General features: G+C 50.4%; 3 protein-coding genes across 3 annotated transcripts in view; 2 read left to right on the forward strand and 1 right to left on the reverse strand.

The window, feature by feature from the left end:
- The first annotated feature begins 19 nt into the window (after positions 1-19).
- On the forward strand, positions 20-2602 carry emc8 (ER membrane protein complex subunit 8). The gene is made up of 5 exons (XM_079737149.1): positions 20-535; positions 647-723; positions 817-886; positions 978-1072; positions 1705-2602. The coding sequence occupies exons 1-5, from the start codon at positions 326-328 to the stop codon at positions 1862-1864; spliced, it is 612 nt and encodes a 203-aa protein (XP_079593275.1). The 5' UTR covers positions 20-325; the 3' UTR covers positions 1865-2602.
- Positions 2603-3513: 911 nt separating this feature from the next.
- Positions 3514-5291, forward strand: gins2 (GINS complex subunit 2). The gene is made up of 5 exons (XM_079736623.1): positions 3514-3641; positions 3937-4051; positions 4440-4539; positions 4651-4777; positions 5053-5291. Exons 1-5 carry the CDS (start codon positions 3552-3554, stop codon positions 5179-5181), a joined length of 561 nt encoding a protein of 186 aa, XP_079592749.1. The 5' UTR covers positions 3514-3551; the 3' UTR covers positions 5182-5291.
- An 852-nt stretch (positions 5292-6143) lies between these two features.
- The window catches only part of gse1b (Gse1 coiled-coil protein b), a 63094-nt gene continuing 45839 nt past the window's right edge, over positions 6144-23398 (reverse strand). The window contains exons 4-16 of the mRNA XM_079737158.1: positions 21352-21509; positions 20761-20958; positions 19791-19970; positions 19240-19604; positions 18474-18804; positions 15895-16592; positions 14155-14267; positions 13502-13763; positions 11839-11952; positions 11208-11660; positions 9791-10132; positions 9330-9433; positions 6144-8953 (exon numbers count right to left, since the gene is read on the reverse strand). Coding sequence (XP_079593284.1) covers positions 8813-8953; positions 9330-9433; positions 9791-10132; positions 11208-11660; positions 11839-11952; positions 13502-13763; positions 14155-14267; positions 15895-16592; positions 18474-18804; positions 19240-19604; positions 19791-19970; positions 20761-20958; positions 21352-21509 — 3459 coding nt within the window. The 3' untranslated portion in view covers positions 6144-8812. The remainder of the gene's footprint in view (positions 8954-9329; positions 9434-9790; positions 10133-11207; positions 11661-11838; positions 11953-13501; positions 13764-14154; positions 14268-15894; positions 16593-18473; positions 18805-19239; positions 19605-19790; positions 19971-20760; positions 20959-21351; positions 21510-23398) is intronic.

The raw sequence follows: 23398 nt of genomic DNA on the forward strand, positions 1-23398 counted from the left end.
GTCGTTGCTTTACGGTCGCACTGACTGTACCGAGTTGAGTCCACCTGTGCGGTCGGTACCGATGCAAAGATTAGATACGGACTGTCGGATTCTCTGATGCTTGTGTTGGATTAGAAGAAGTGAATATTTGTCTGTTTGACTGCGGGCTGTATTTGCACATCTTTGCTGGCCCAACGCTCTCCACCTACCCTGGGATAGAGGGTGTCATATGCACTTTCCTCCGGAATGAGATCCAGCTAACGCTAGTAGCCTAAAAACGACTTCCACTGCTATTTAGCCCATATATCTGAACTATTCTGCCTGGGGCTTTGGGGGTGATTTAAACATGCCGATCATACTAACCACGCAGGCGTACTGTAAAATGCTTTTACACGCTGCCAAATACCCCCACTGCGCCGTGAACGGGTTGCTAGTGGCAGAGAAGACGAAGGATAACAAGAAGGACCCCTCTGCCCCCGTCCTATGTGTTGACTGCGTGCCGCTCTTCCACGGGACTCTGGCTCTTGCGCCCATGCTCGAGGTGGCTCTCACACTGGTAAGTCAATGGATGATGGTCACTTTTAAAAGGTTACATCTAAACCGGGCTTTGCATTGAATGTCTGTCACGTTTGTACTTTGGTTGTGAGACTTTTGGTTACGTTCGCAGATTGATACTTGGTGCAAAGAGAATCGATATTTCATTGCTGGGTATTATCAAGCCAATGAACGCACCAAGGACTTCAGGTAACAAAGTTTGGAGGTTCATATTGAAAGCAGAACTAGGTATTAGTTGGTCTTATACTGTGCTTGTCAAAGTGTTTTTATTTCTATTTACAGACCTAACCAGGTTGCTGAAAAAGTTGCTGCCCGGATAGCTGAGAACTTTGGCGAAACAGCCATTGTGATGGTAATTCCAACCAGAGGTTTTGATGAAGCCGAACGAATCTCCCAGATGAGTTATTGGAGTCCTTCTAATTTCGATTTTACTTTTCCTTCAGGTGGATAGCAATAGACTGACAATGAGTTGTTTTGAGCCCATTGTTGTGATATTCGACCACCACGAGAACAAATGGAAGAGCAGAGATGTGAATCAGTAAGTTTCAAGCTAGACAATGTGACCATCACACCATTGATATCCCCAGTTTCTGTCAATGATCAGGCGTGACATTTTGGATGTATATCGTTTTGCAATGAAGCCTTTGAGGCACACAATTTACGCCTTTCGCTGACATGTCATTGTATAAGGCATCCAGAAGCTTGCACAGTACTCGAGTGAAAAGGGAAGTCATTGTGCAATCATGTGGATTTGCAATACATACAATTGCTTCACTTAAAAGTAGGGCTGCTCAATTATGGAAAAAATAATAAGCAATTTTATTTTGGTCAATATTGAAATCACGATTATTCAAATGATTATTTTTGATTTAGAAAACCTGATGTATTTATTCAGCATGTCTCTCCCAAAAAACACTTTGTAACTGAGAACTATCAAATTACGCCTTAAAAAAAATACACAAAATGGTGAAAAAGAAAATGTTAAAATCTAAAATAATGTACAGATATGTATCCAGCTGTTTTGCACTTTCTATAAAACATTTAATGAAAAGGAAATCGAAAACTTCATTATTAGTTTTGTGATCGTGTGACGCTAAAATAGAAATCGCGATCAAAATCTGATTAATCGCCCAGCCCTACTTAAAGGCACGTCTGTGCTGTGTGTTTCAGGGACTGCTTTGAGGATTGGTGTGAGGCCCAGAAGATCACTTCTTCCTTGCTTGAAGGCCGCTCCTACGAACAGCTGATTGACTTTGACAACCACCTGGATGACCTGAGGAACGACTGGACCAACCCAGTGATAAACAAGGCTGTGTTGGACCTGTGCTAGATCCCAGCCTTGAGCGTATCGGACATGGACAGAGATACTGGCGATACAGCATGCATGATGCTCCGCAACGCGTAGCACCGGGATCAAAAAGTACTCAATGCTTAACTTTTCAAAGTCTCACGTTGATGGGAGACTTGTGGGAGCATTGATGGCCAAATGTTTCAAGGGCAAGCACGATGGTACTGTATGCACTGTCGGTGTGCTGCCAGTCCCTGGAGTATGGGATGCTGAGGGGATTACGGTAGTTTTCTCTCGAAATGAAACTTAACATTTATTTCTTCTCCAATGTTTCTGATTTAGTTTATTTCATAATTGTTTTGCGTAACGAATTTTTAGAAAATGTAATATATTTTGTCCTGTAATTTCAGGGTTAAGCTGTGTAAAATGATTGATACTGAATCTTATAAAAACAATTATAATGGTAATTTACTAAATGCAGATTTATTAATAATGTTAATACATAGCTAATATAGACAGAGCCAGAGAAACTAATTGTCTGTGTCCAATCCTAACCGTAATGTCAGAATGACTGTTGGATATGTGTTAATGTCGATGGACTTATGATATGGTTATGAGAACTAAACCATGCAGGATTGATAGATGCTGTATGAAATGTATTTTTTTTCTATTGCTGTCAGAGAAGGGCTGGTAATCTATGTGTGCAGCTCTGCTCAGTCTTTCTCCCCACAGATATGTCTGTAATCTCTTTGCTCTATTTCATTAAACTTGTTAACTTGTCGACTTGTGATGATATCAGGTTCCTAGTCAACACCAGTCCAATGAGACGCAGACCGGGGATAACTTGCACACCTTGGGTTCTTGGAGGGCAGATCAGAAGGAAATCATTTCTGAATTCTTCATAGATATCTTTTAGAGGCTGCGATGTCTCCTTAAAATTGGCGAGGATATCTGATCCCTAATTAAAAAAAACAGACATCTGTCTAAAATTGACTTAAAAAAAACGTTCAATTTTCAAGACAACTAAAAGTTTGATATTTTATCGAGGCCAACATTGCTCCCATCAACAAATTCTAACCCTTAAAAATTCAGTTTCAGCAACACTTTGCAGCTTTAATATTGTATTTGGATTTATAATATGATACCCTGGGATGTAATATTAAGTATACAACTCGTCTGAAACTGAATGATATACAGTTTTATATTTTATTAATCCTAACTTGTCATTTTGTACATCACTGACAAACAATGGAACATGCACAATGCAGTAATTTGTGCCAACAGCGGGCTTGTTTTGGGGAAATCGAAGGCAGGCGCACCTTACCCAAAATGTATGTCACAGGATCGATGCGATACCCCCAAGTTGTACCTTACTGCCACACTGCCACCATGTGTCAAATTGTTGTTACTGCTTCAGACGAATGCGATGGTTTTACCAGATCTCGCGAGAAGTACTAGGACAAGCGTAGAAATAAAAAGCTTGAGAAGAGAATTACGTTATTGTCAAATGGGGACCTATCTCGAGTAACACCCAATTTTTTTATGAAGAGTAAAATAAACATCAAAAATCCTAAAGATGAATCGTTGAACGTTCGTTTTTACCTCTGAAATCCAATTTCTGACGTTTCCTGACACCGCCTCCTTGGACGTGACGTCACTTGCGCGGGAACATTTGCCGGGGTCTTCCACACAGTTCGTCGCACACTATTTGTTGTTTTATGTTACCACCATGGATCCGGCTGAAGTTGAATTTCTGGCAGAAAAGGAGATTGTGAAGATAATCCCAAACTTCAGTCTTGATAAAATATATTTAATTGGTGTAAGTACATTTTACGGTACATTGTTATTGTCAGAACAGCACAGAGTCAGAATACTACAACTATAACGTCACTTACATTGATCGGATCAAATAGGGAGACCACTTCATATTTTGAACCGATGAAAGTAATGCAATTTTGAGTTAGTCAGTGTTAAAAGTCAAGCAATGCACAGCGTCTAATCCTAAAGTTATATTTGAGATCTGACGCAGTAAAGCATGCTATCGTATTTAACCTTAAATCACAATGCAAGGCTGATGGTTACCTTATCTATTGTGTCATGTTCTGCGTTATCAGGGGGATCTGGGGCCCTTTAATCCTGGTTTACCTGTACAAGTTCCCGTTTGGCTTGCTTTGAATCTGAAGCAGAGACAGAAATGTCGAATATTGCCTCCTCAATGGATGGATGTTGGTAAGATGCACTTGTGTTTTGCTGTGGGCGTGCACACCATTAACGTTAGTGAGGGCGTCATCAAAATGAAAGGGAGTAGGCTACAATCAGTAGTCGACCGGTCAATTATGCAATCATCTTACTGTTGGCCCTAAGCATTGCCCAATGGAAGAACATATTGGCTACCTCGTCATTTTGTAGTGCTTTTAGACCCACTGCACCACATTTCAATGATAGTTTGCACACACACACACACACACACACACACACACACACACACACACACACACAGATACTTGAAACTAAATTGTAAAATCCAAGCATTTTATTATATTTGGCAGCAGATGAAAGTAAATCATCATTCGCCAAGTATACGTTTACAATGACATTCTCCATGTGCGGTCCGCAGACAAACTGGAGGAGGTGAGAGAGATGGAGAGGAAAGAGGATTCCTTCACACCGCCTCCCAGCCCTTACTACATGGAACTAACCAAGCTCCTTCTGAACCAGTGAGTAAACCTGAACACGCCACCTCGCTGCTCGGGTTCTCCCCAGATGTCCTTCCCCTGACTAGTCACGTGCCTCACTGTATCCATGTTCCTTATGTGTTTTGCGCGCAGTGCATCTGACAACATTCCCAAAGCGGATGAGATTCGGACGCTAGTGAAGGACATTTGGGACACGCGCATCGCTAAGCTGCGGCTCTCTGCGGACAGCTTCATCAGCCAGCAGGAGGCCCATGCTAAGGTGAGGAGCCCTCGGTTTTCTTATGGCGTTCAAGTATTGTGTGTGTTAATATTACTGTCCTTTTTTAAATAGTTCGATATTGATTTATATTCACCTTTTCATTATTTCTAAAAACTGCTTGCTATGGTTTGAATGGTGATGCAATCTGGTATTGTAATACAATCTATTATTTTTGTGTTGGCCAATATTTGTGTAAATGTCTAAATCAGGATAATGGTCATGGGCACAGAGGTAGAGGTTAACCCCACTCACATGGTCCTGATCTCCTGCTGTAGCTGGACAACCTGACGCTGATGGAGATCAACACCACGAGGAGCTTCCTGCTTGGCTCTCTCAACTGCATGTTCAAGCTGCGCTCCAACATGCAGCCTGGCACCAGCGCGGGGAAGGCCCCCGATTACTGACCACCTGGGACGGCGACGGCTGGGTCGTCTGGGTCTGGCAGCGACCCATGCTGTGTGAAGAAGTGATATGGATCTGTTCTGAGCTGGTTGGAAACTTGGTTTCTGCTTTAAAGGGGTGATATTATTATGCCACCGGGTGAGAGTGGGATTTGCCATGACAAGTCGTTTGAAAATCAGCCTTTTTCTGTGTTTTTGTGACATCACAAGTGGGCGTGTCCACCTAGATGTATGCTGGATAGACTTCCAACATTTGCTAGTCCACTGGGTAGGCTGGTGGGCTGATCTATCCAGCATACATCTAGGTGGACACACCCACACGTGACGTCACTAAGATTTTCAAACGGCTTGTGATGGCTAATCACTCACACCTGGTGGCATAATATCACCCCCTTTAACAACCAGAGGCATAGGGATGGCTACCAACTGGTTGGGTGGTGTTCACTGGACTGGTTGAAAAGGAACGTGCGTCTATCTGCTGTGCAGGATGTAATATGTGGATGATATGCTGTACCTGGACTCAAACATCAGCATGCTTCCATCATGTGCTTGGGTTTCTTTTTTTGTGATGGTTGCTTTGTGTAGATATTGGAAAATAAATGTTATTTGACTTGCTAAAGCTTCGGTACTGTTGCATCATGTCCGCAAGCAAGTGGATGGCAACAACTATCACACAAATAGTTTAATAACATTGAATCTTTGCTAAAATACTAAATCAATAAATGGAAATTAATAATGGGTATTTGGTTTGTGTGTATTGAACAGCATGCAAACAGAAATGAGAATTCTTGCTTTCTTACGGGGTAATGAGAATCTTGATTTGACTGCTTGAATTTATTTGGAGGGTCTTTGGCAAAAGTTTGAAAATTGTTTGGGAACCTCTTACCATAGAGTTGAAGGATCGGACAATTCCTGGATCGCACAACTACCAAAACACACCAGCAAAAAACAAAATTACACTTTGAAATATTTTATTTTTGTCTGAAATCACAGCCATATTCATAAATACCTAATTACTACATTCAACAAAGAATATATTACATTACAAGGAATTCAAACAAGTACATTTTTTTTTGAAAAACAGAATTTCACAGCATCTAGACATCCTCCACTGAGTCGAGGGGCTATTGCGCAGCGTGCTTGGACTGAAGATGCAGGAGTATGGAGACGGAGGCAGGTCGGGGGGGGGTGGGTCAGGGGGCGGTGCTTACTGCTCTGCCCACCGTGCTCATTGGCAGCTCGCCTCAACATGAGTGCTCCCGACTAATCTGATAGGCTGTGCTCTTTGCTATGTTCTGCTTCATGACATAAAAAAATAAAACAACGTTCGACCGGTCTGAGATAAGGTTGGGTGAGACATGGGTCACAGCGTGGAATCGTGTAAAAAATACCTCTGTTAGTATCGGTAATGTGATATGAAGTGTTCACGATTGTGGTTATTAAAAAATAATGGGGTCCATCGTGGTTTAATCCTGGGAGTCAGAGGTACAGTCCCACGATAGATGACCGACTTGTAGTTCGAATCCCACACCCTTTGACTCTGCCCTGCAGAAACCCCCTGGTCCAGTCAGCTCCTACAGAGCAGTCAGTGCTGTACTACAGGGTGGGGTTGAGGGGGCGGGGGATGGTACCAGGGCTGGGTGGAGGAGGGGGGGAGGTGTCAGGAACAACAACCAGGGCCGGTCTGAGTGCATGTACAGAGTTCCAGTGTGGACATGCTGAAGTGCCTCATTAGGGACACTGACACTCCATTCACCGCGCCGTGGTTCGGTAAATGGAACAGAACAAGGATGGGATGGAAATGCAGTAGCTTTGATTTGCACCTCAGAGGCCCCCAGCATGGAGAACAGGTGAGGTCCTTGAGATTTGATAACGATGTTGGCAAACAAGAACCTTTGGATGACGGATCAAGGTGTCTCACGCTGGGGGGAAATGGAGGGAGCGGATATTTACGACAGAATTGACACCAATGGAAAATGGGGACAGAAATAATGTGAGTTGGCCGTCCTGGTTGGAATCCTGGTTGTATTGGCAACCTAATTGAGACTTATTATAAATTGAGGATCCAATATGGTCTTACAATTACCCTTTTTTTGGCACACACTCCTTATATGGCTCTGGCAAAGTACCTTGTACACATTGTAAGGCATAATATGCCACCTCTAATTATACACTGTGTTTTTACTATTTTAATGATGATGACATTGAAGTCCAGTGAGTGGCGATTAATTTGATACCTTTGGACATGGCTGTACGATTTGTTCAGTAATGGACTATTGAGTGTCTCCCTTCATTTAGACAATAAACAAAAACAGGCACCAACGAGAGAGGAACCCTCGCTAGGGGTGGGTGTGTGTGTGGGGGGGGGGATTCGAACCTAGAGGCACATAGTGTGGGGAGAGGAGGAAGAAGGGGGGGGTTCAGCTCAGTGACCTCTAAGTACGCTTGGCTGAGCTCAGAGACGGGGGGGCTGAGAAGGGGGTTAGGGTGGGGGGGAGCTGTAACTGGGTGTCAGATGCACAGAGTGCTGGAGAGGAGGACGACATGGAGAGTAGAACGTTGTACCCTATTTCTCTCCCCCACTCTCATAACGTTACCTCAACATGAGCTAGCCAGCAGCAGTACACACACTAGAAGCAGGGCTTTATCGACCCACCCCCCCCACCCTCAAAAAAAGCATTAACATATATAAAAAAAATGGCAGGCTTTTTTTTTCTTTTAAAAGAACATTGATTAAGTAATAAAACATACAAAATTCTTTTAGTCTTCATATTATATACAATACAAGGCTCAAGCACCTTTTTAAAATTCTTATTCTCAAATTTTTCTATTTTGAAATAAAACATTTCCTTTATTCTTTCCAAAAATGTGCATTTTTTCCTAAGTTCTCTCCTTAATGTGAACAGTTCTTTGCCGCATCAGAGTACCGACATTGGTAGTTCTTCACGTATTCTTCTTAAGTGCATTTTCCAGTTCAAAAACGAATGCGGCCCCCGTGACTCCGTCAGTCCGACGGGCCGGGGACATACTTATGCTTTTGGTGATGTGGGGGCTGGAGGGGGGCGTGGTCACCCGCTCATGGAGTGGCTCTTCCTATTGGCAGAATAGTCCTTGTGGGCGTGGCTGTGAGAGCAGTAGGGGCTGAAGCAGGGCATGATTTACACTACATTGAGAAGTTCGGTCGTGTGTGTGTTTGTGTGTTTGTGTGTGTGTGTGTGCGTGTCCGTAGTATGTGCATGCGTGGCTCTCCTGCTACTCCGGCCCAACACTCTCACGGATCCCAGGGTTCGGGTGAAGTTGGCAGACACAAGGGGCTTGTGGCACCGTTCCTGGCTGGCCGTGACCCAGAGACGGTTTGTCCTTCATCGTTTGGTCCTAGTGCCCCCCGTGCATTCGCTCCTGTCTCCCTAACGTCGATTCATCCACTGAACCGGCCAGCCAGCCAGCCAGCTCCTCTTCAGTTGTTGAGCTATGTTCACCACATCAAGGCCATAAAAAATAAACTCTAGGTGTGTGTCTGAGAGGAGGAGGAGGAGGAGGAGGAGGAGGAGGAGGAGGAAGAGGAGGAGGAGGAAGAGGTGGCAGCCGGGGCCGGGGCCCTTGGGTGGGGGCCCCTCAGCTCAGCGGAGCGGGGTCACCTGGGAGGGTATCCCTTGTAGTGGCCTCCCCTGGGCCAGTGAGTCTGTGGCAGCGTCAGGCACTTCCTGAAGTGCTCCAGCTCCGCCTGCAGCTTCTCTCGCTCCAGCGCCAGCTTCTGCCTCTGGGACATCAGCTCCTACACTCAGGACCAGACGGGGGCAGGAGGGGGAAGGCAATACACCCAGTCAGCGCTCTGGTTTGGTTTGGAGGATGTGGCTCCCCCGCAAAACGTGTCTCAACTTCTAAAACGTTGTGCCAGGCTTACGCTACATTTAGCCATGCGTCACGCGACACTATGTTGCACACGTTTGTTATGGTTTCCCAGGTACACTGGCAGCCGCTCACGCACACACACACACACACACACACACACACACACACACACACACGCACACAAACACACAGACATTCGCACTCACTCACACACACACGCGCATGCAGGCACACACACACTCTCAGACACACACACACACACACACACACACACACACTCAGTGTGTAGCTCCTCTTACCCCCATGCTGTGAGACAGCTGCTCAGCCGTCAGACTGAGGTTGTAGTTCTGAGCTTCTAGCCGTCGGCACTGGCTCTGCAGCACTTGTCGCTCCACGCCTTGCTCTGGGAGAACAAGGAGACACAAGCGGTGCAGAAGAATGAGGACCCCCCGCTTTCTTTCCCCATCGCCGTGCAACACAGGAACCCCCCTTTTCGACGCGGGTTCTCCTTCCGCGTGTTTCTTCGCTGTCTTGAACGTCAAGGGGCGTCTCATGAGCACAAAGCAGCCACACTGCCCTCTAGTGTGCATTCATCATAGAGCATGACACTAGTGGCGCGAGATTAAACTGCAGCTAACGGTGATTAAAATATTAGGCCTTCAGGTAATCAATTGTAGACGGATACCATGCTTTTTTTGGGGGGGGGGGAAAACGCATTTTTCACCAACAACACATCCACGCTGGCGTCCAAGTGCCTTACCTTCAATATAATCCTGATAGGCTTCGAATATCGACTCGATCCCCTGCCACTTCGGCGCGGGGGGCTCCTCTTCCTCCTCTTCTTCGTCGGAGTCCTCGGGGCCGGACACGTCGGGCCGGGCCCCGGGGCCCTCGCGGTGCGGGGCCATGGGGAAGTGCTGCCCGTTGGGCTGGGGGAGACCGTGGCCGTGAGGCGGGGGGTGCTGCACCGAGTGGGCGAGCGAGGAGAGGGGGTGAGCGAGGGCCTGGGACGCCCGGCCCGGAGCGCACTGCAGCTCGGGAATGTTGTAGCGCACCGAGGAGTCCAGGGGGTGGGAGGACTCGGGTGCTCCCGTGACACCGCCTGTGGGGGGGACATGGGGGGGGGGGGGGGGGGGGTTAGACTGACGCATGGTTGGAAAGTCCCGGCTTTCTTTAAAAAGGGCTTTTTTTTCCGCCCATGCAATAAGCTTTGTTGTATGTTTGCTTTCTGCTAAATCTTAAACACTGTTAGACTTTCTACAAGGCATTTCTTTTCTTTGCCTACGTTTTCTTTATTTTACTTTATTATTTCTAGGTGAAGCACTTTGAGTCTGCCTTGTGTATGAAAAGTGCTATATGAATAAAGTTGCCTTGCCTTTGGGGGCCTTTATCCAGGGGTATCTTATGAAACAATACTTTTTCTACGTTGCATGATAGACCAACCGTCACTCTAATGAAAACAAATTCTGGACCCACTATGCAAATCCAGAGTCAAATCCAGAAGCCTTTATTTTATTTTCAAACTGGTGTACAGCCGTATACCGGTTCACTCTCACAGAGTCATGCGTGCTTGTGGTGTTCCCCAATTTGACCGTGTTTGTCATTCCAGGAAATGTTGTTCCTCTTTCTCAGAAGTGGCAGAACGCTGGTCCGGAAACACATTGATTGGGGTCTAATTAAGCCCCGAGTCTAATTATGCCCACACGTCTAATGAAACTCAAAAACTGAAACAATCAATGCATTAATTAACCGCGCTACGGGGTCAAGTGTGGTTACCCTACTCTTGCTGAGCTCCACATAAAAAGGCATTGAGCTTTTAAATACATGAACCGATCAAATCACACTCGCTCTGGGAGTCAATGATAAGAGAACCGGCTCATTAATACTGATCTGACTGAAAGCTTAGCCGCCGTGTGTTACCTAAATCTAGAAATGTGTTGCAATTTAAAGGATCGAGAGTGTGATTAGCCGGGGTTTTAGTGAGCGGACCGTAACCTTGTGCCTCGATGCAAGGTCACAATCTTTGAGAGTCGCGCGCGTCAGGCCCTGGCGGTGGACGCAAGGAGGGTCCGCAAGGACGTAATGGGTCCGTAAACCCCCCTGCGTTGCGTCAACGTGGAGCCATAATCAGCCTTTAAGACGTGAAGCCCCCCCCGCCCCCCGGCTGCCCACCGTACCTTTGTGTTTCTGCAGGGCCTTCTGGGTGGACTGAAGCACCGACTCGTGGAACTGTTGGGCGAACTCCTCGGGCGTGAAGCTGTCCCGGGTGGACTGAAGCACCGACTCGTGGAACTGTTGGGCGAACTCCTCGGGCGTGAAGCTGTCCCAGGGCTTGGAGCGCCCGTTGAGGCCGGCGGGCCCCTCTTTGGGCTGCACGGGGAGCGGGGCCGGCAGGCCGCTCAGCAGGTTGGCGCTCCTCTTGGGCGGGGGGCACCCCTCGCCACCGGGCCCCCGGGACTTGTCCGGGTAGACGGACGGAGGCAGGGCTTCCTTTGGTCTCAGCGTGTCGCCGCCCGGGGGGGCTTTGGGCTGGCCGCCGGGGGAGGGCAGGCCGTGCGCGGGGGAGGGGCTGTGGGGTCGGGCGCCGGGCGCCTCTTCCGATTGGCCGGGAGCCTGGGCGGTGTCGGACTCTGTTGCCGGGGAAACACACGGGGACGGGGTGAGCGCCAGGGTGCACGGTCGGTTCAGGTACGGCAAGACATTTCCATAATGGAGTACGTTCACTTTAGATGCTCTGGCAGATTAAAATGTATTAATAAACACACACATGGAGGTGTAAACAGCATATGTATTTAGCCTGTTCCTTACCGGACGACTGTGCTGGAGGGCTTTTACACAGAGGATGGGTAGCATGCCTGATGGTATCTAAGGTAACACTCTTTTCTTTAATAGCCTGAAGCAGCTCCACTACCCTTTCATTGTCTGAATGAGAGGAAAGAATGGATGCAAGACAGAGGGGCAGGCAGAGATGGTAACAGAGAAATGGGGAGAGGGAGGCAGAGAAAGAGAGAGAGAGAGAGAGAGAGAGAGAGAGAGAACTTGTAAGTCTCTTGAGGTCTTGGTCCCAGCTGTGTATACCCAATACAGAAAGGCCATAAGCGCTGCACTATCACCTATGAGAATAAAGACGTTTTTCAAGGAGTTGGAGAGAGTGTGTGAGTGCGTGTATGAGTGTGAGTGCGTGTGTGTTTGTGTAAGAGAGAGAGTCGAGAGAATGAAAAGGATACTGCGCGCATGCATCTGTCAGAGCATACATTTTGCATGAGTGTGTGTGTACAGAAAGAAGACACACACAATTATACCCGCCAAAGGTAGACAAAACTGAATGGGCAGCCAATGGCTACCTGCGTAGCGCACGCCGAGTGCTAAGTGCAGTCAGTCAAGCTTACGTGATCTCTGACCGCGCATAATTAACTCCAGGGTAGAATCAATACTCCTGCATAACTAAGAGCTAAAGAGGACCAGGCCTGCATTAGTAGGGATGGAAGGGTTCAAGTAAAGGAACATAACCGGTCGGTTTGCTAGTAACGGTTTGGGGCGTGTATTTGCATTCTTTAATACATCCATGTTTTAGAGACGTTAGTTTTTTGAGGTTGTTTCCCTGTTCGATAACTACCGAGCACTAATAAGTAGGCCATCGCTATTGGTATTCAAAACGAAACTGTTTTGAATACCACAGTGTGCGCTACAATTAGTGCGATACGATTTGACACTGATAAGGTGTTTATGTTCCTTATCCATTTCTGTTCTTAGCCAGGAAAGGCAAAAAGCGTTTTTTGCCAAATAAATGAAAAGCATGTACAAATCGTCAATTCTGAATGCCTAACTGAAACAAAAACTGTGACCCTAAAACCGTGATATGAACAGAACCGTGAATCTGTGAACCGTTCCACCCCTAGTATGTAGGCACAGTACCTCTGCTTGCCGTGGTATGAACTACGAAACTCATAATCACCTAGAAAAACTGACGAATCAACTAAAAGGTGTATTTTAACGGCCAAATTGGTTTCCGGGATCACGCTAAAGATCAACTTTAATGTCAAAAAGATATGACCTTGCACTCATGGTGATGCAATACTCATAATGCGGCAGTGAAGCAGTATGCGTGTGTTGGTGTGTATCCGATAGTGTGTTAGCATGTTTTTTGCGTGCGTGTGCACTCTCATGTTTTTCAGCGTGCGTGTTCCTTAGCATGTGGTTCAGCCAGCGTGTGTGTCAGTGTGTCAGCAAGCGTTAGAGTGTGTTAGCGCGTGTGAGCTCATGTTAGCATATGCTAGCGCCTGTTAGCTTTTGCTAGCGTGTTAGCTCATGTCAGCCTCTTTTAGCTCATGTTAGCATATGTTAGGCCATGTAAGCATATGTTAGCTCATGTTAGCTCATATTAGCTCATGTCAGCATATATAAGCTCATGTTATCTCATGTTAGCGTACATTAGCTCATGCTATCTCCGGCACGCACTGGTGCCCCGTACCTCTCCTCTGCTGCGGCGTGACGTGGGACAGGCTGAACATGGTGAGGAAGCGCTTCTTGTCCTCCAGCTCCGGCGCGCGGTCCATCTCCTCGGGGGTGAAGCGCGTGCTGAGCGGCGGCGGCGCGGCTCGCTTGGCGCTCGGCGCCGGCGGGGAGGGGCTCCGCTCCCGCAGCATCCTCCGCCGCTTCCGGCGCTTCTGCTGCACCAGGTCGTCGCGGCGACCCACCGTGGTCAGGCCGAACACGCCCAGGAAGTCCAGTTTCTGGGGCGGAGGACAAAAGGGGGGCGGGGGGAAGGTGGGGACGTCACACCAATTTGTCGCTATGGAGCAAAGCAACACATGCATGTGGTGTGTTCATTTCATGCAGCGTCGTGTCCTGAAGCAATTCCCGACTCCGTAGTATTTCAGGATTTCCCTAAAGTCCCCCAAAACAGTCATTTTGTGCTGCGTGTGAATAAAAACATAAATTAAAAAATGCAACACGGATGGCTGCCCTCGTAATAAACGCTGTGGTCTCTAATCAGGTGTCAGAGGTCGTGGAGTTCTGCCCACGGACTCTGAGACTGCTTCGCGTTGTGAGCTGAAAATACTGCGCTAAGGGCGTGTGTGTACCGCGGCCCCACCCCAGGTGGGACCGGTGAAGGTGCCCTACCTCCATGGAGTCATCCAGCTTCAGCGGGAGCTGCTCTGCCACCCTGCGGAGGTGGCCTCGCACCTCCTCCTCGTCGCTCTCGTCGTACGAGTCATCCAGCTCGTAGTAGTAACCTGCAACGCGCACACAAACACACACACACACACACACACACAATCAGTACTCACACCATTATACATGACCTCCGTTTTGTGATCACCCCGTGAGAAGTGTTTGTTTGTATGTTTGTGTTTGTATATGTGTGTGTATATGTGTGTGTGTGTGTGTGTGTGTGTGTGTGTGTGTTGCTGTATCTGTTTTTGTGTGTGTGTGTGTGTATCTGTATCTGTGTGTATCTGTATATGTTTGTGGGGTTATCTGTATGTGTGTGTGTGTGTGTGTGTGTATCTGTATCTGTGTGTGTGTGTGTGTGTATCTGTATCTGTTTGTGGGGTTATCTGTATCTGTGTGTGTGTGTGTGTGTGTATCTGTATCTGTTTGTGGGGTTATCTGTATCTGTGTGTGTGGATCTTTATCTTTGTACCTGGAACTGGATCTGTGCTTGTGGGTATGTATGTGTGCGTGTGTGTTAGTGTGTGTGTGTGCGTCAGGGCTGCAGGATATATCGGCTATGTAAGATATATCGATGTCATTTCCAAGGGGATATAAGATTCGACAATATCGTTTATATCGATATATGCTTTAAAATGGTCAGTTTACGCCTCAAGCGTCTGCGTTTGCCTTGGAGACTGTGTGAGCGCCACCCCTCCCCCTCCCACTCCGTGCTTCCGAACGTGCCGTGTGCAAAGACGCCTCATTCCCGCCCCCGCCCCCCCTCACAACACAACAAGCATGGAGGATACCGGTAAAGAAAACGAGACGGCGGCGGGAGACGAAATTGTTTCAAAGAGGAGAAACAACGGCTCCATAATATGGGAATGGTTCGGGTTTAAAAAAACAGATGAGCAGCAGCTGCAGGTCATCTGTAGAGAGTGTAGTAAAACCGTTGCGGCTAAAAGTGGAAGCACAACAAATCTGTTCCACCATTTACAGCAGCGGCACAAAGTGCAGTATGAGGAATGCGTAAAACTCTGTGGATGTGCTGCTGCAACACCGGCCGCGACAGCTTCTTTGACATAGGCGACCTAGGCGATGGCCTATGGCGGCAAATGTGTTGGGGGCGCCCTCTGGTGGCGCCCTTGATTAATTAATTAAAATATCCGAAACAAGCGAAATTAAACCAAACATGTTCCCAAATGGAACGGAGAAGGGAGGGGGCGGGGGATTAAAGTTAGGGCGCACTGAAACCCTCACCGTAGTACGCAGGACAATGCGACGAAGCCAATGCTCTAAATGGTAGCTAATGTGTGTAACCTACAGCTTTATATTATTGTTTTGCACAGGTGATTATTTTGTTAAGAAGATGAAAAACTGTTCCCTTTTTTTTTTTTAAACCTGTTCATTCAATTTAACATTGTAGCACTAACTGGCAGCTATTTGTGCAACCTTCAAAGTGTTCCATTCTGTTGAAAGTAACGATACAAAATCACACATTGTAGCCATACTGACCTGTGTTTGAATAAAAGTCCTTGCAACATCTCACATGTGGCTTTTCACTTACAAAAAAAACATCTAACCCACTCTCTACAAAAAAAAAATCGAGATATATATCGCGTATCGCCATTCAGCCCAAAAATATGGGGATATGGTGTTTTGCCCATACCGTGCAGCCCCAGCGTGCGTGTTCTGCGCTCCACCTACCCTTCTCCCTGGCCTCCTTCCTCCTCCTCTCCTCCAGGTCCAGCTTGCTGACGGCCCTCCGGTGCTGCTTCAGGAACTCGTCGAAGACCAGCGGCGTCTCGGGGCCCGCGCCCGCGCTCGTCAGGCTGGCCGACGCGCTCAGCCCCAGCCCCAGCCCGGGGACCCCCGGCAGGACCACCGCCGCGGGCCCCTGGCTGTGCCGGCTGGGCCCCTGGTGCCCCGGTGCGAAGGCCTTCATGCCGGCCCCGTGGGCGGGGCCCCCCTTGCCGGCCCCGCCCACGTCGCTGTACTGGCTGGAGAGCGACAGGGAGGCGCGCTGCTGGCTGAAGAACGACTGGGTGGACTTCTCCAGCTCCGCCAGGAAGGTGCTGGGCTCGGGCAGGCCCGGCGGGCCCCGCGGCGGGGGGTACTTGTCCATGGCGCCCCCGTCCCGCCGCCGGCCCCCGTCCTCGTGCTTGACGGAGGAGGGGGGCCCCGCGGCGAGGCGTCCGAGGTCGTAGTGGACGGGGCCCGAGGGGTCGTGGCCGCGGCGGGAGTCGGAGGACGTGTCGATGAGGGAGACGGGGTTCCATAGCGTGGTGGGGGGGGGGATGTGCTCCCGGGGCAGCTGGGGCGGCTTGGGGGAGATGAGGGGCGGAGGGGCGCCCAGGTGGGAGAGGAGGTCTCGGCCGGCGGGGTCCTGGTGGTTCTGTAGAGATCTGTCGGGAGACAAGAGAGGGGGGGTCACGTTGGGTCGAGCCAACCGGGAATCGGGGTATGTATATGTGTGCATATGTACGTGTATATGCATGCATGCATGGGTGTGTGTGTGTGTGTGTGTGTGTGTGTGTGTGTGTGTGTGTGTGTGTGTGTGTGTGTGTGTGTGAGAGCGTGGAGCTGTGTTATCAGGCGGCGGCAGAGTAGCCTGGAGCAGAGAGAGGATGTGGCCCAGCCCCACTATCTATCCTCCAGATATACAGAGCTGCTTTTGATCTGCAGGGCCCGTTTTAGTAGGACACGCACGCACCCATGCGCGGGCACACACGCGCACACACACACACACACACACACACACACACCCACACACACACACACACAGGGGGAGACAGGGGGAGTTCAAGAGGAGGTCTAGTGTCGGAGATGCTTGGTAGAAATGACAGGTTGCTCTGACAGCTGGCAGAGACAGAGACGTGTGACTGACACAGGTAATGGAGATAGTGACGGATCACCACAGAGGGTGACAGAAGCAGTGGAAATGTAATAAAGCAGTCGGGAGTATACGGGCGACGGCGGCAGTGGAGAGGGGAGTTTAAAGACGGGAGGAAGAGCGATGGATTGCCAGGAGAGGATGACAGGACGGGTATGAAGGTAAGTAAAGCGTTGCGGGACATGGACAGCAACAGTGAATAATACGGGGAGGAGGAGAGAGAATCATTGTAAATATGCAGGTTTAAATAAAGCCCTGGGAGGACGTGTAGACCTCGTTCCCAATCAGGCTCGTCAGTGGCACCGCTAAACGCCGGGCCAATCAGATTACGGCCCTGCCTACTGGTTGCATTAGTGTCCTTGCGGTTGCATGTTTTATCTGCAATCTGCAGCCCCAGGGCTCCGACTGTACTGTCGTGTTACTGATAGCCGACATGTGTATGGTCCGTGCACTCTGGCAGTTCAGCATTAACCCTGGTAAATAATCCCCCCCCCCCCCCCCTTCTGCCTGCTTAATCTCCTGACGCGTCCACACACAAACACACCGTCACACACACACACACAAACAAAGTGGGGTTTATATGCTTAACCAGGTATAGTGAGGATTAGCCTTTGTCTTGATGAGCTTTTCTATACCCTGCTCATCCACTCTGAACGGGAGGGCAGCCAGTGGGACCTGCCACTGCACCGCGCATCAACGCCTAAACACCCTGCCGCTTTGATCCTGTGTGTGTGTGTGTGTGTGTGTGTGTGTGTGTGTGTGTGTGTGTGTGTGTGTGTGTGTGTGTGTGTGTGTGTGTGTGTGTGTGTGTGTGTGTGTGTGTGTGTGTGTGTGTGTGTGTGTGTGTGTGTGCGCGCCAGGGCCAGACGGGACTGAAATAGACCAGACCAAATGAACAGACGCAACGGTTCTGACAGGGTTCATTTGTTTCCCCGGTCCCGCCTCTGATGGAACCCACAACGGCTCTGGCAGCACCACAGCCAACCAGACGCCCCCGTGCGCATGTTTTGAACCCCCCCCCCCCTCCGTGTGCATGGGCGTGTTCACGACAAAAGAGGGAAGAGTTTGAAGAAACGAGTATGCTTGCGTGTCGCTGTTTGTGTGTGTGTTTGTCTTGTGTGCGTGTGCGTGTACGGGTGCGACCGGACCTGTATGCCCCCGTCCTGTGTCGCCGTTTATCTCTGAGTGTATCGTGTGTGCTTATCATGTGTGTGTGTGTGTGTGTGTTTATCGTGTGTGTGTGTGTGTGTGTGTGTGTGTGTGTGTGTTTATCGTGTGTGTGTGTGTGTGTGTGTGTGTGTGTGTGTGTGTGTGTGGTTTATCGTGTGTTAATCGTGTTTGTGTTTATCTTGTGTGCGTGCCTGCATGTGCTGGTGTGTGTGCGCCCCCCCACCTGTGTGCGTCCGTGCGGTGCTCCGGCCCCCCGTCGGACCGGCCCAGGTCCAGGTGCTGCTCCAGAACCTGCTGGCGGAACTCCGACACCTGGTACTGCCGGTCCTCCTTCTCCTGCCGCAGCTTGCGTTGCCGCGCCAACCAGCGCTCCTCCTCATTGGTCCGCTGCAGCATCATGGCCGACGTGAGGGCCGTGCCCACCCCGCCGGGCCCCAGGTAGAGGCCGTGGGCGGAGACCAGACCCGGCACGCCGTGATGTGATTGGACCATCGCCGGGTGGAGCCCCGGCGGCATTGGCTTAGGGGCGGGAAGGACCGCCTCTTTGGATTTGTCTGCGGAGGAGGGAGGGAGGGGGGGGGTCAGATGTAAGGACTTTGGTGGGAAATGACAATAAATGAACGGCACAAGACAGAAAACTAAAGCAGCCAAATATCTTTGTCTGATTGGCAACGTTTTCAACACTACCAACTGTGAAAAAAGTACAGCAATTTCCCCCGGGGGGTCGGTCTGCCTTTGATGACGCGTGTAGGAACCACGGCTGAACGATTTGGTGGAAACAAACCAAATGCGAGTATATGTATGCATCATCCAAACTTCCAGATGTTCTGTATGATTCACTAAACGAAACAGTGACAACGCTTTCCTTTACGATTTGCAAATCTGCGCTCTGCGACGTCGCGATGTCGGTTAGATTCGATGAGTCGTTCAGCCCTCTCGTAGGAACAGCGCTTCGATCAGCGGGCTCCAGGGGGACGAGGTGGGCTTACCGGGCCGGTTGGGGGTGAGTCTCTCTGGCTTGCTCCGCTCCTCCTGGCCCCGCATGGCGTGCAGCTCGGCCAGGTAGTGGCTCTCCATGGCCTTGGCCACCTGCAGCTCCTTCTCCCGGAGCGCCCGCTCCTTCTGCCTCTCCATCTCCCGCTCGCGCTCCCGCTCCTTCTCCCGCTCGCGCTCCCTCTCGCGTTCCCGCTCCCGTTCCCGCTCCCGCTCTCTCTCCAGCTCCTTCTCCCTCTCCCTCTCCCGTTCGCGCTCCCTCTCGCGCTCCTTCTCGCGTTCCGCCTCGCGCTCCCTCTCTTTCTCCCGCTCCCGTTCCCGCTCGCGCTCCCGCTGGCGAATCTCGTCCTCCAGCTGGAGCCTGGACGGGAAAGGACGGAGAGAGCGGAACGCCGCCGTTAAGAGTCACACAACACCCACACACACACCCACACACACACCCACACCCACACACACACACAAAAACAGACGGACAGCAGGAGTTCTATAGGCGCGGGTCTATAGGGGATTGGTGTTTTTTTCCTTGCACAGCAGTCACATGCGTTACCTCTCGGACAGCCTCTCCGACTGCAGTGCGGACAGGGAGGGGTGCGAGAGGTCCCCGGGGTAGCGCACGCCGGGCAGGTGCATGTGGACGGCCGAGGGGTGGAGGGGCGGCAGGCCCCCGCCCCCCGGCAGGGAGTAGAAGGGCGACCTCAGCGCCGAGAGACAGAAGGGGTCGTCCATCCTGAGAGAGGGGGAGAGGGAGAGAGAGAGAGAGAGAGAGAGAGAGAGGGAGAGAGAGAGAGAGAGAGAGACAGAGAGGGAGGGAAAGAGAGGGAGAGAGAGAGGGAGAGGGAGAGGGAGAGAGGGAGGGAGGGAGAGAGATGGAGAGAGAGAGAGAAAGAGAGAGAGAGAGATGGAGAGAGAGAGATGGAGAGAGGAAGAGAGAGAGAGAGAAAGAGAGAGAATAAGTGAGAGAGAGAGAGAGAGAAAAAGGAGGGAGAGAGACAGAGGGAGAGAGAGAAAAGGAGAGAAAGAGAAGGAGAGAGAAGGAGAGTGAGAGAATATAAAATAAAGGTGTCCCCGGTGGTGCTGCAGTGCCTGCTTCATTAACCTGTGTGTCTCCAACTCCCAGAGGAGCTCCATCACCGGCTCTTCCATCTTCCAAGGAAGAGACAGTCCCTGTCAGCCCACCTCTATTAGTACACAGCAGCCTCACACGCCACACACAAGCACGTGTATGCGTGTGTGCGTGCGTGCACGTCTATGTGTGTGTACGTGTCATAGATGGCTCGTCTCATTAAATCCATTAGAGTGGAGTGTGTTGATGGGTGCTGCAGTCCTTTGAGTCCGTTGCATAGCCCCAAGGAAGCACACAAGCACACACACATGGTGTCAACACACACACACACACACACACACACACACACACCTGCATTTCAAACAGCTAGCTGCACTATGCTGTACACGATCCACCACAAACACGACGGCTGCAGAGAGATCACTGGCAGGACGGGCGCGCTTGGTTTGCTCACCTGTACGGGGTGAAGGAGGGGTGGGGCAGGTAGCTGGGGTGGTAGTAGGCGGCGGCGGCGGCGGCTGTGGCAGGGTCCAGGCCCATAGGCAGGGAGGGCATGCGCATGGCCTCCTCTGCGGTGGCATAGGGTCGGAAGCCGCGGAGGTACTCCTCGGGAACGGCCCCAGGGGGCAGTCCGTGCAGCTGTCGGGGCAGGCTGAGCACCACAGAAGGAGAAGAGGAGCAGGAGGACGGTAGAGGATGAGTGCACAGGGCAGCGGGAGGAGGGTAACCGCACAAGTCAAGCTAGGGCTGGGCTACCTAGCGAAATTTGATTGCAATTTGGATTATAGCGTCGAACGATTACCAAACAGATTTTTTCTTTGCGTTAAATGCTTTAGAAAAATTGCAGAACAGCTGGATACATGTTTGAACATTTAGGTTCTCAGTTACAGAGTGTATTTTTGGTGCGGAATAAATGCATCTTGTTCTCTCTATTTAAATAATCGTGATTCTGACTTTTTCTCCATAGTCGGGCAGCCCCTACGCCAACCTCCTAGAGAAGCGTTCCTCTCTGCTCGAGGTGTGAGTCATAACCGCAAAGACTCACTTGAGTGGTTGGAAGCGGGAATCCTGCATCACGGCGCCGGGGGTCAGCCCAAAGGCATAGGGGTTTCCCAGGATGTGAGCAGGGACTGAGGGCCCACCCTTCTCCTGGGAGAGGCCCCCCTCACGCTCTCTGCTGGCCCCACGGGGGCCCGACTCTGACTGCATGGAGAGAAAAAGATAGAGAGGGGAAAAGATAGAGAGAGAGAGAGAGAGAGAGAGGAAGAGCGAGAGCGAGAGAGAAAAGGGGAATGAGTGGAAGAGAGAAAGAGGGAGATGGAGAGGGGGAGATTAGCCATTGTTCCTGAGGGCCTGTGACCGACACGGTTGTCCATGCTCATGGAGCCCATCCTGAGAGAGAGGAAGAATAGGCCTGTTTGTGGAGCCCCAGCCTCCCTCCCACTGCCTAGCTTCCTTTCACAGTCTGTCACACACACACACACACACACACACACACACACCTCTGTGAAAGGATCTGATAAAAGCAAAAAATGTGAACCTTGAATTGAACGGTTACGGGAAGACAGCTGAAGGAGGAAATAATTACTAAGCAGCCACCAGTTTCTCTGCTTCTCGCTTCGTTTCGTTGAACAGCCAGCGCCACCCTTATGATCAATGTCGTACAACAGCGAGTCCGCACGGAAACAGACTTTGATCCAGCAACAAAGTGTGCATGTGTGTGCGTGCAGGAGATATGCCAGTACCACTGTAACATTTACCGAGAGAAAACAAAGGCCACACCAGTATTTTCCCTCCATCTCTCTCTCTCTCTCATATCTCCCATTTGGCTGCAAGCCTGAGCTCACTTATCCAAATCTACAACAAACACATAAACACACAACACACACACACACAAACGCCCAGCGGGAACATTCAACATTTGAGCGGCAAACAAAGGTGTCCTGCGGAGAGTGGGAGTGTGTTTCTCTCCTGCTTTGGTTTCTCCCTGCACCACCACCGCCGATAAATGCAATCACAGAACAGAGACACTTGAGCCCCCCCGAGGATGAAGAGGAGCTGGGATAGTGGGGCTACGGGGAATGTTTCCTAGCGGGGAGGTGACTCTGTATCATTGGCTCTGCAGAGTTAAAGAGTAGGCAGCGGAGAGAGGGAGGAGAGGGGAGAGGATGAAAGAGACTGCGGGCAGTTGAGAGAGGAGGAGTGCAGGAAGGTCTTGCCCTCTGGAGATTAACCTCTGCCTTCCCTTGGATTAGAGAGACCTTCTCACAGTCGTGCTGTCCTCTCTCTCTCTCCCTCTCCTCTCCCTATCTCTCTCTCCCACTATCTCTTTCTCACTCTCTCCCTATCTCTCTCCTTCTCTTTCTCCCACTATCCCTCTCTCTCACTCTCTCTGGCTCCCTCACTCTCTCTCTCTCTCTCTCTGCCAGAGATAAAATAAATCCCATTTAGTGAGCTATTGCTTCCAGCCTCTTGTTCTGAGGCCACTGACCCGGACCGACACCGGTGCGCTAAAACCTCATATCGAATGCTTCTAATGTTTGGGCCTCCATCCCTTGCCGTCTTCCTCGAACGCCCCCCCCCCCCCCCCCCCCCCCCCCCCCCCCCCCCACCCCCCCACCCCTGTCCCATCCCTCACGCCCCAACTCAGCATCACCCTGACCTAACTCCCCCCCCCCACCATCACCCATCTCCCTTTCTTTCAAGCAGTTTAACGTTACCATTTGCTCCTTGTTGTTTGTTCCGCTTCAATGGGCGGCCTGGCAGTCTCCTTGCATTTGCCCTCTCCCCCCACTTATTTACACACACACACACACACACACACACACACACACACACACACACACACACACACACACACACACACACACACACACACACACACTCCTAACAGCTTTGTGCGCAAGGGGAAAAGGTGAGCTCTCTGTACCGATGAGCAGCCGAGTGGAAAAGTGGTTCAGATATGTCAAAAGAAGTCAAAATCACACACCATCTGGGAAAACACAAGACGCCGCCGCCACAGCCCACCGGGCCCGTCCCAACCCCCCGTTCCCTCTAACGATGGATGGGTGGCCGCCTAGAAGCGTCAGACT

Source organism: Pollachius pollachius, assembly GCF_949987615.1.
Source record: "Pollachius pollachius genome assembly, chromosome: 5".
NCBI lineage: Eukaryota > Metazoa > Chordata > Actinopteri > Gadiformes > Gadidae > Pollachius > Pollachius pollachius.

Excerpts from the sequence above, each read along its gene's own strand:
- emc8 (XM_079737149.1), top strand. The coding sequence starts at position 326 with ATGCCGATCATACTAACCACGCAGGCGTACTGTAAAATGCTTTTACAC. Across the intron at positions 536-646 it reads TCGAGGTGGCTCTCACACTG|ATTGATACTTGGTGCAAAGA; the intron begins GTAAGTCAATGG and ends TTACGTTCGCAG. Across the intron at positions 887-977 it reads GCGAAACAGCCATTGTGATG|GTGGATAGCAATAGACTGAC; the intron begins GTAATTCCAACC and ends CTTTTCCTTCAG.
- gins2 (XM_079736623.1), top strand. The coding sequence starts at position 3,552 with ATGGATCCGGCTGAAGTTGAATTTCTGGCAGAAAAGGAGATTGTGAAG. Across the intron at positions 3,642-3,936 it reads ATAAAATATATTTAATTGGT|GGGGATCTGGGGCCCTTTAA; the intron begins GTAAGTACATTT and ends CTGCGTTATCAG. Across the intron at positions 4,052-4,439 it reads TCCTCAATGGATGGATGTTG|ACAAACTGGAGGAGGTGAGA; the intron begins GTAAGATGCACT and ends TGCGGTCCGCAG.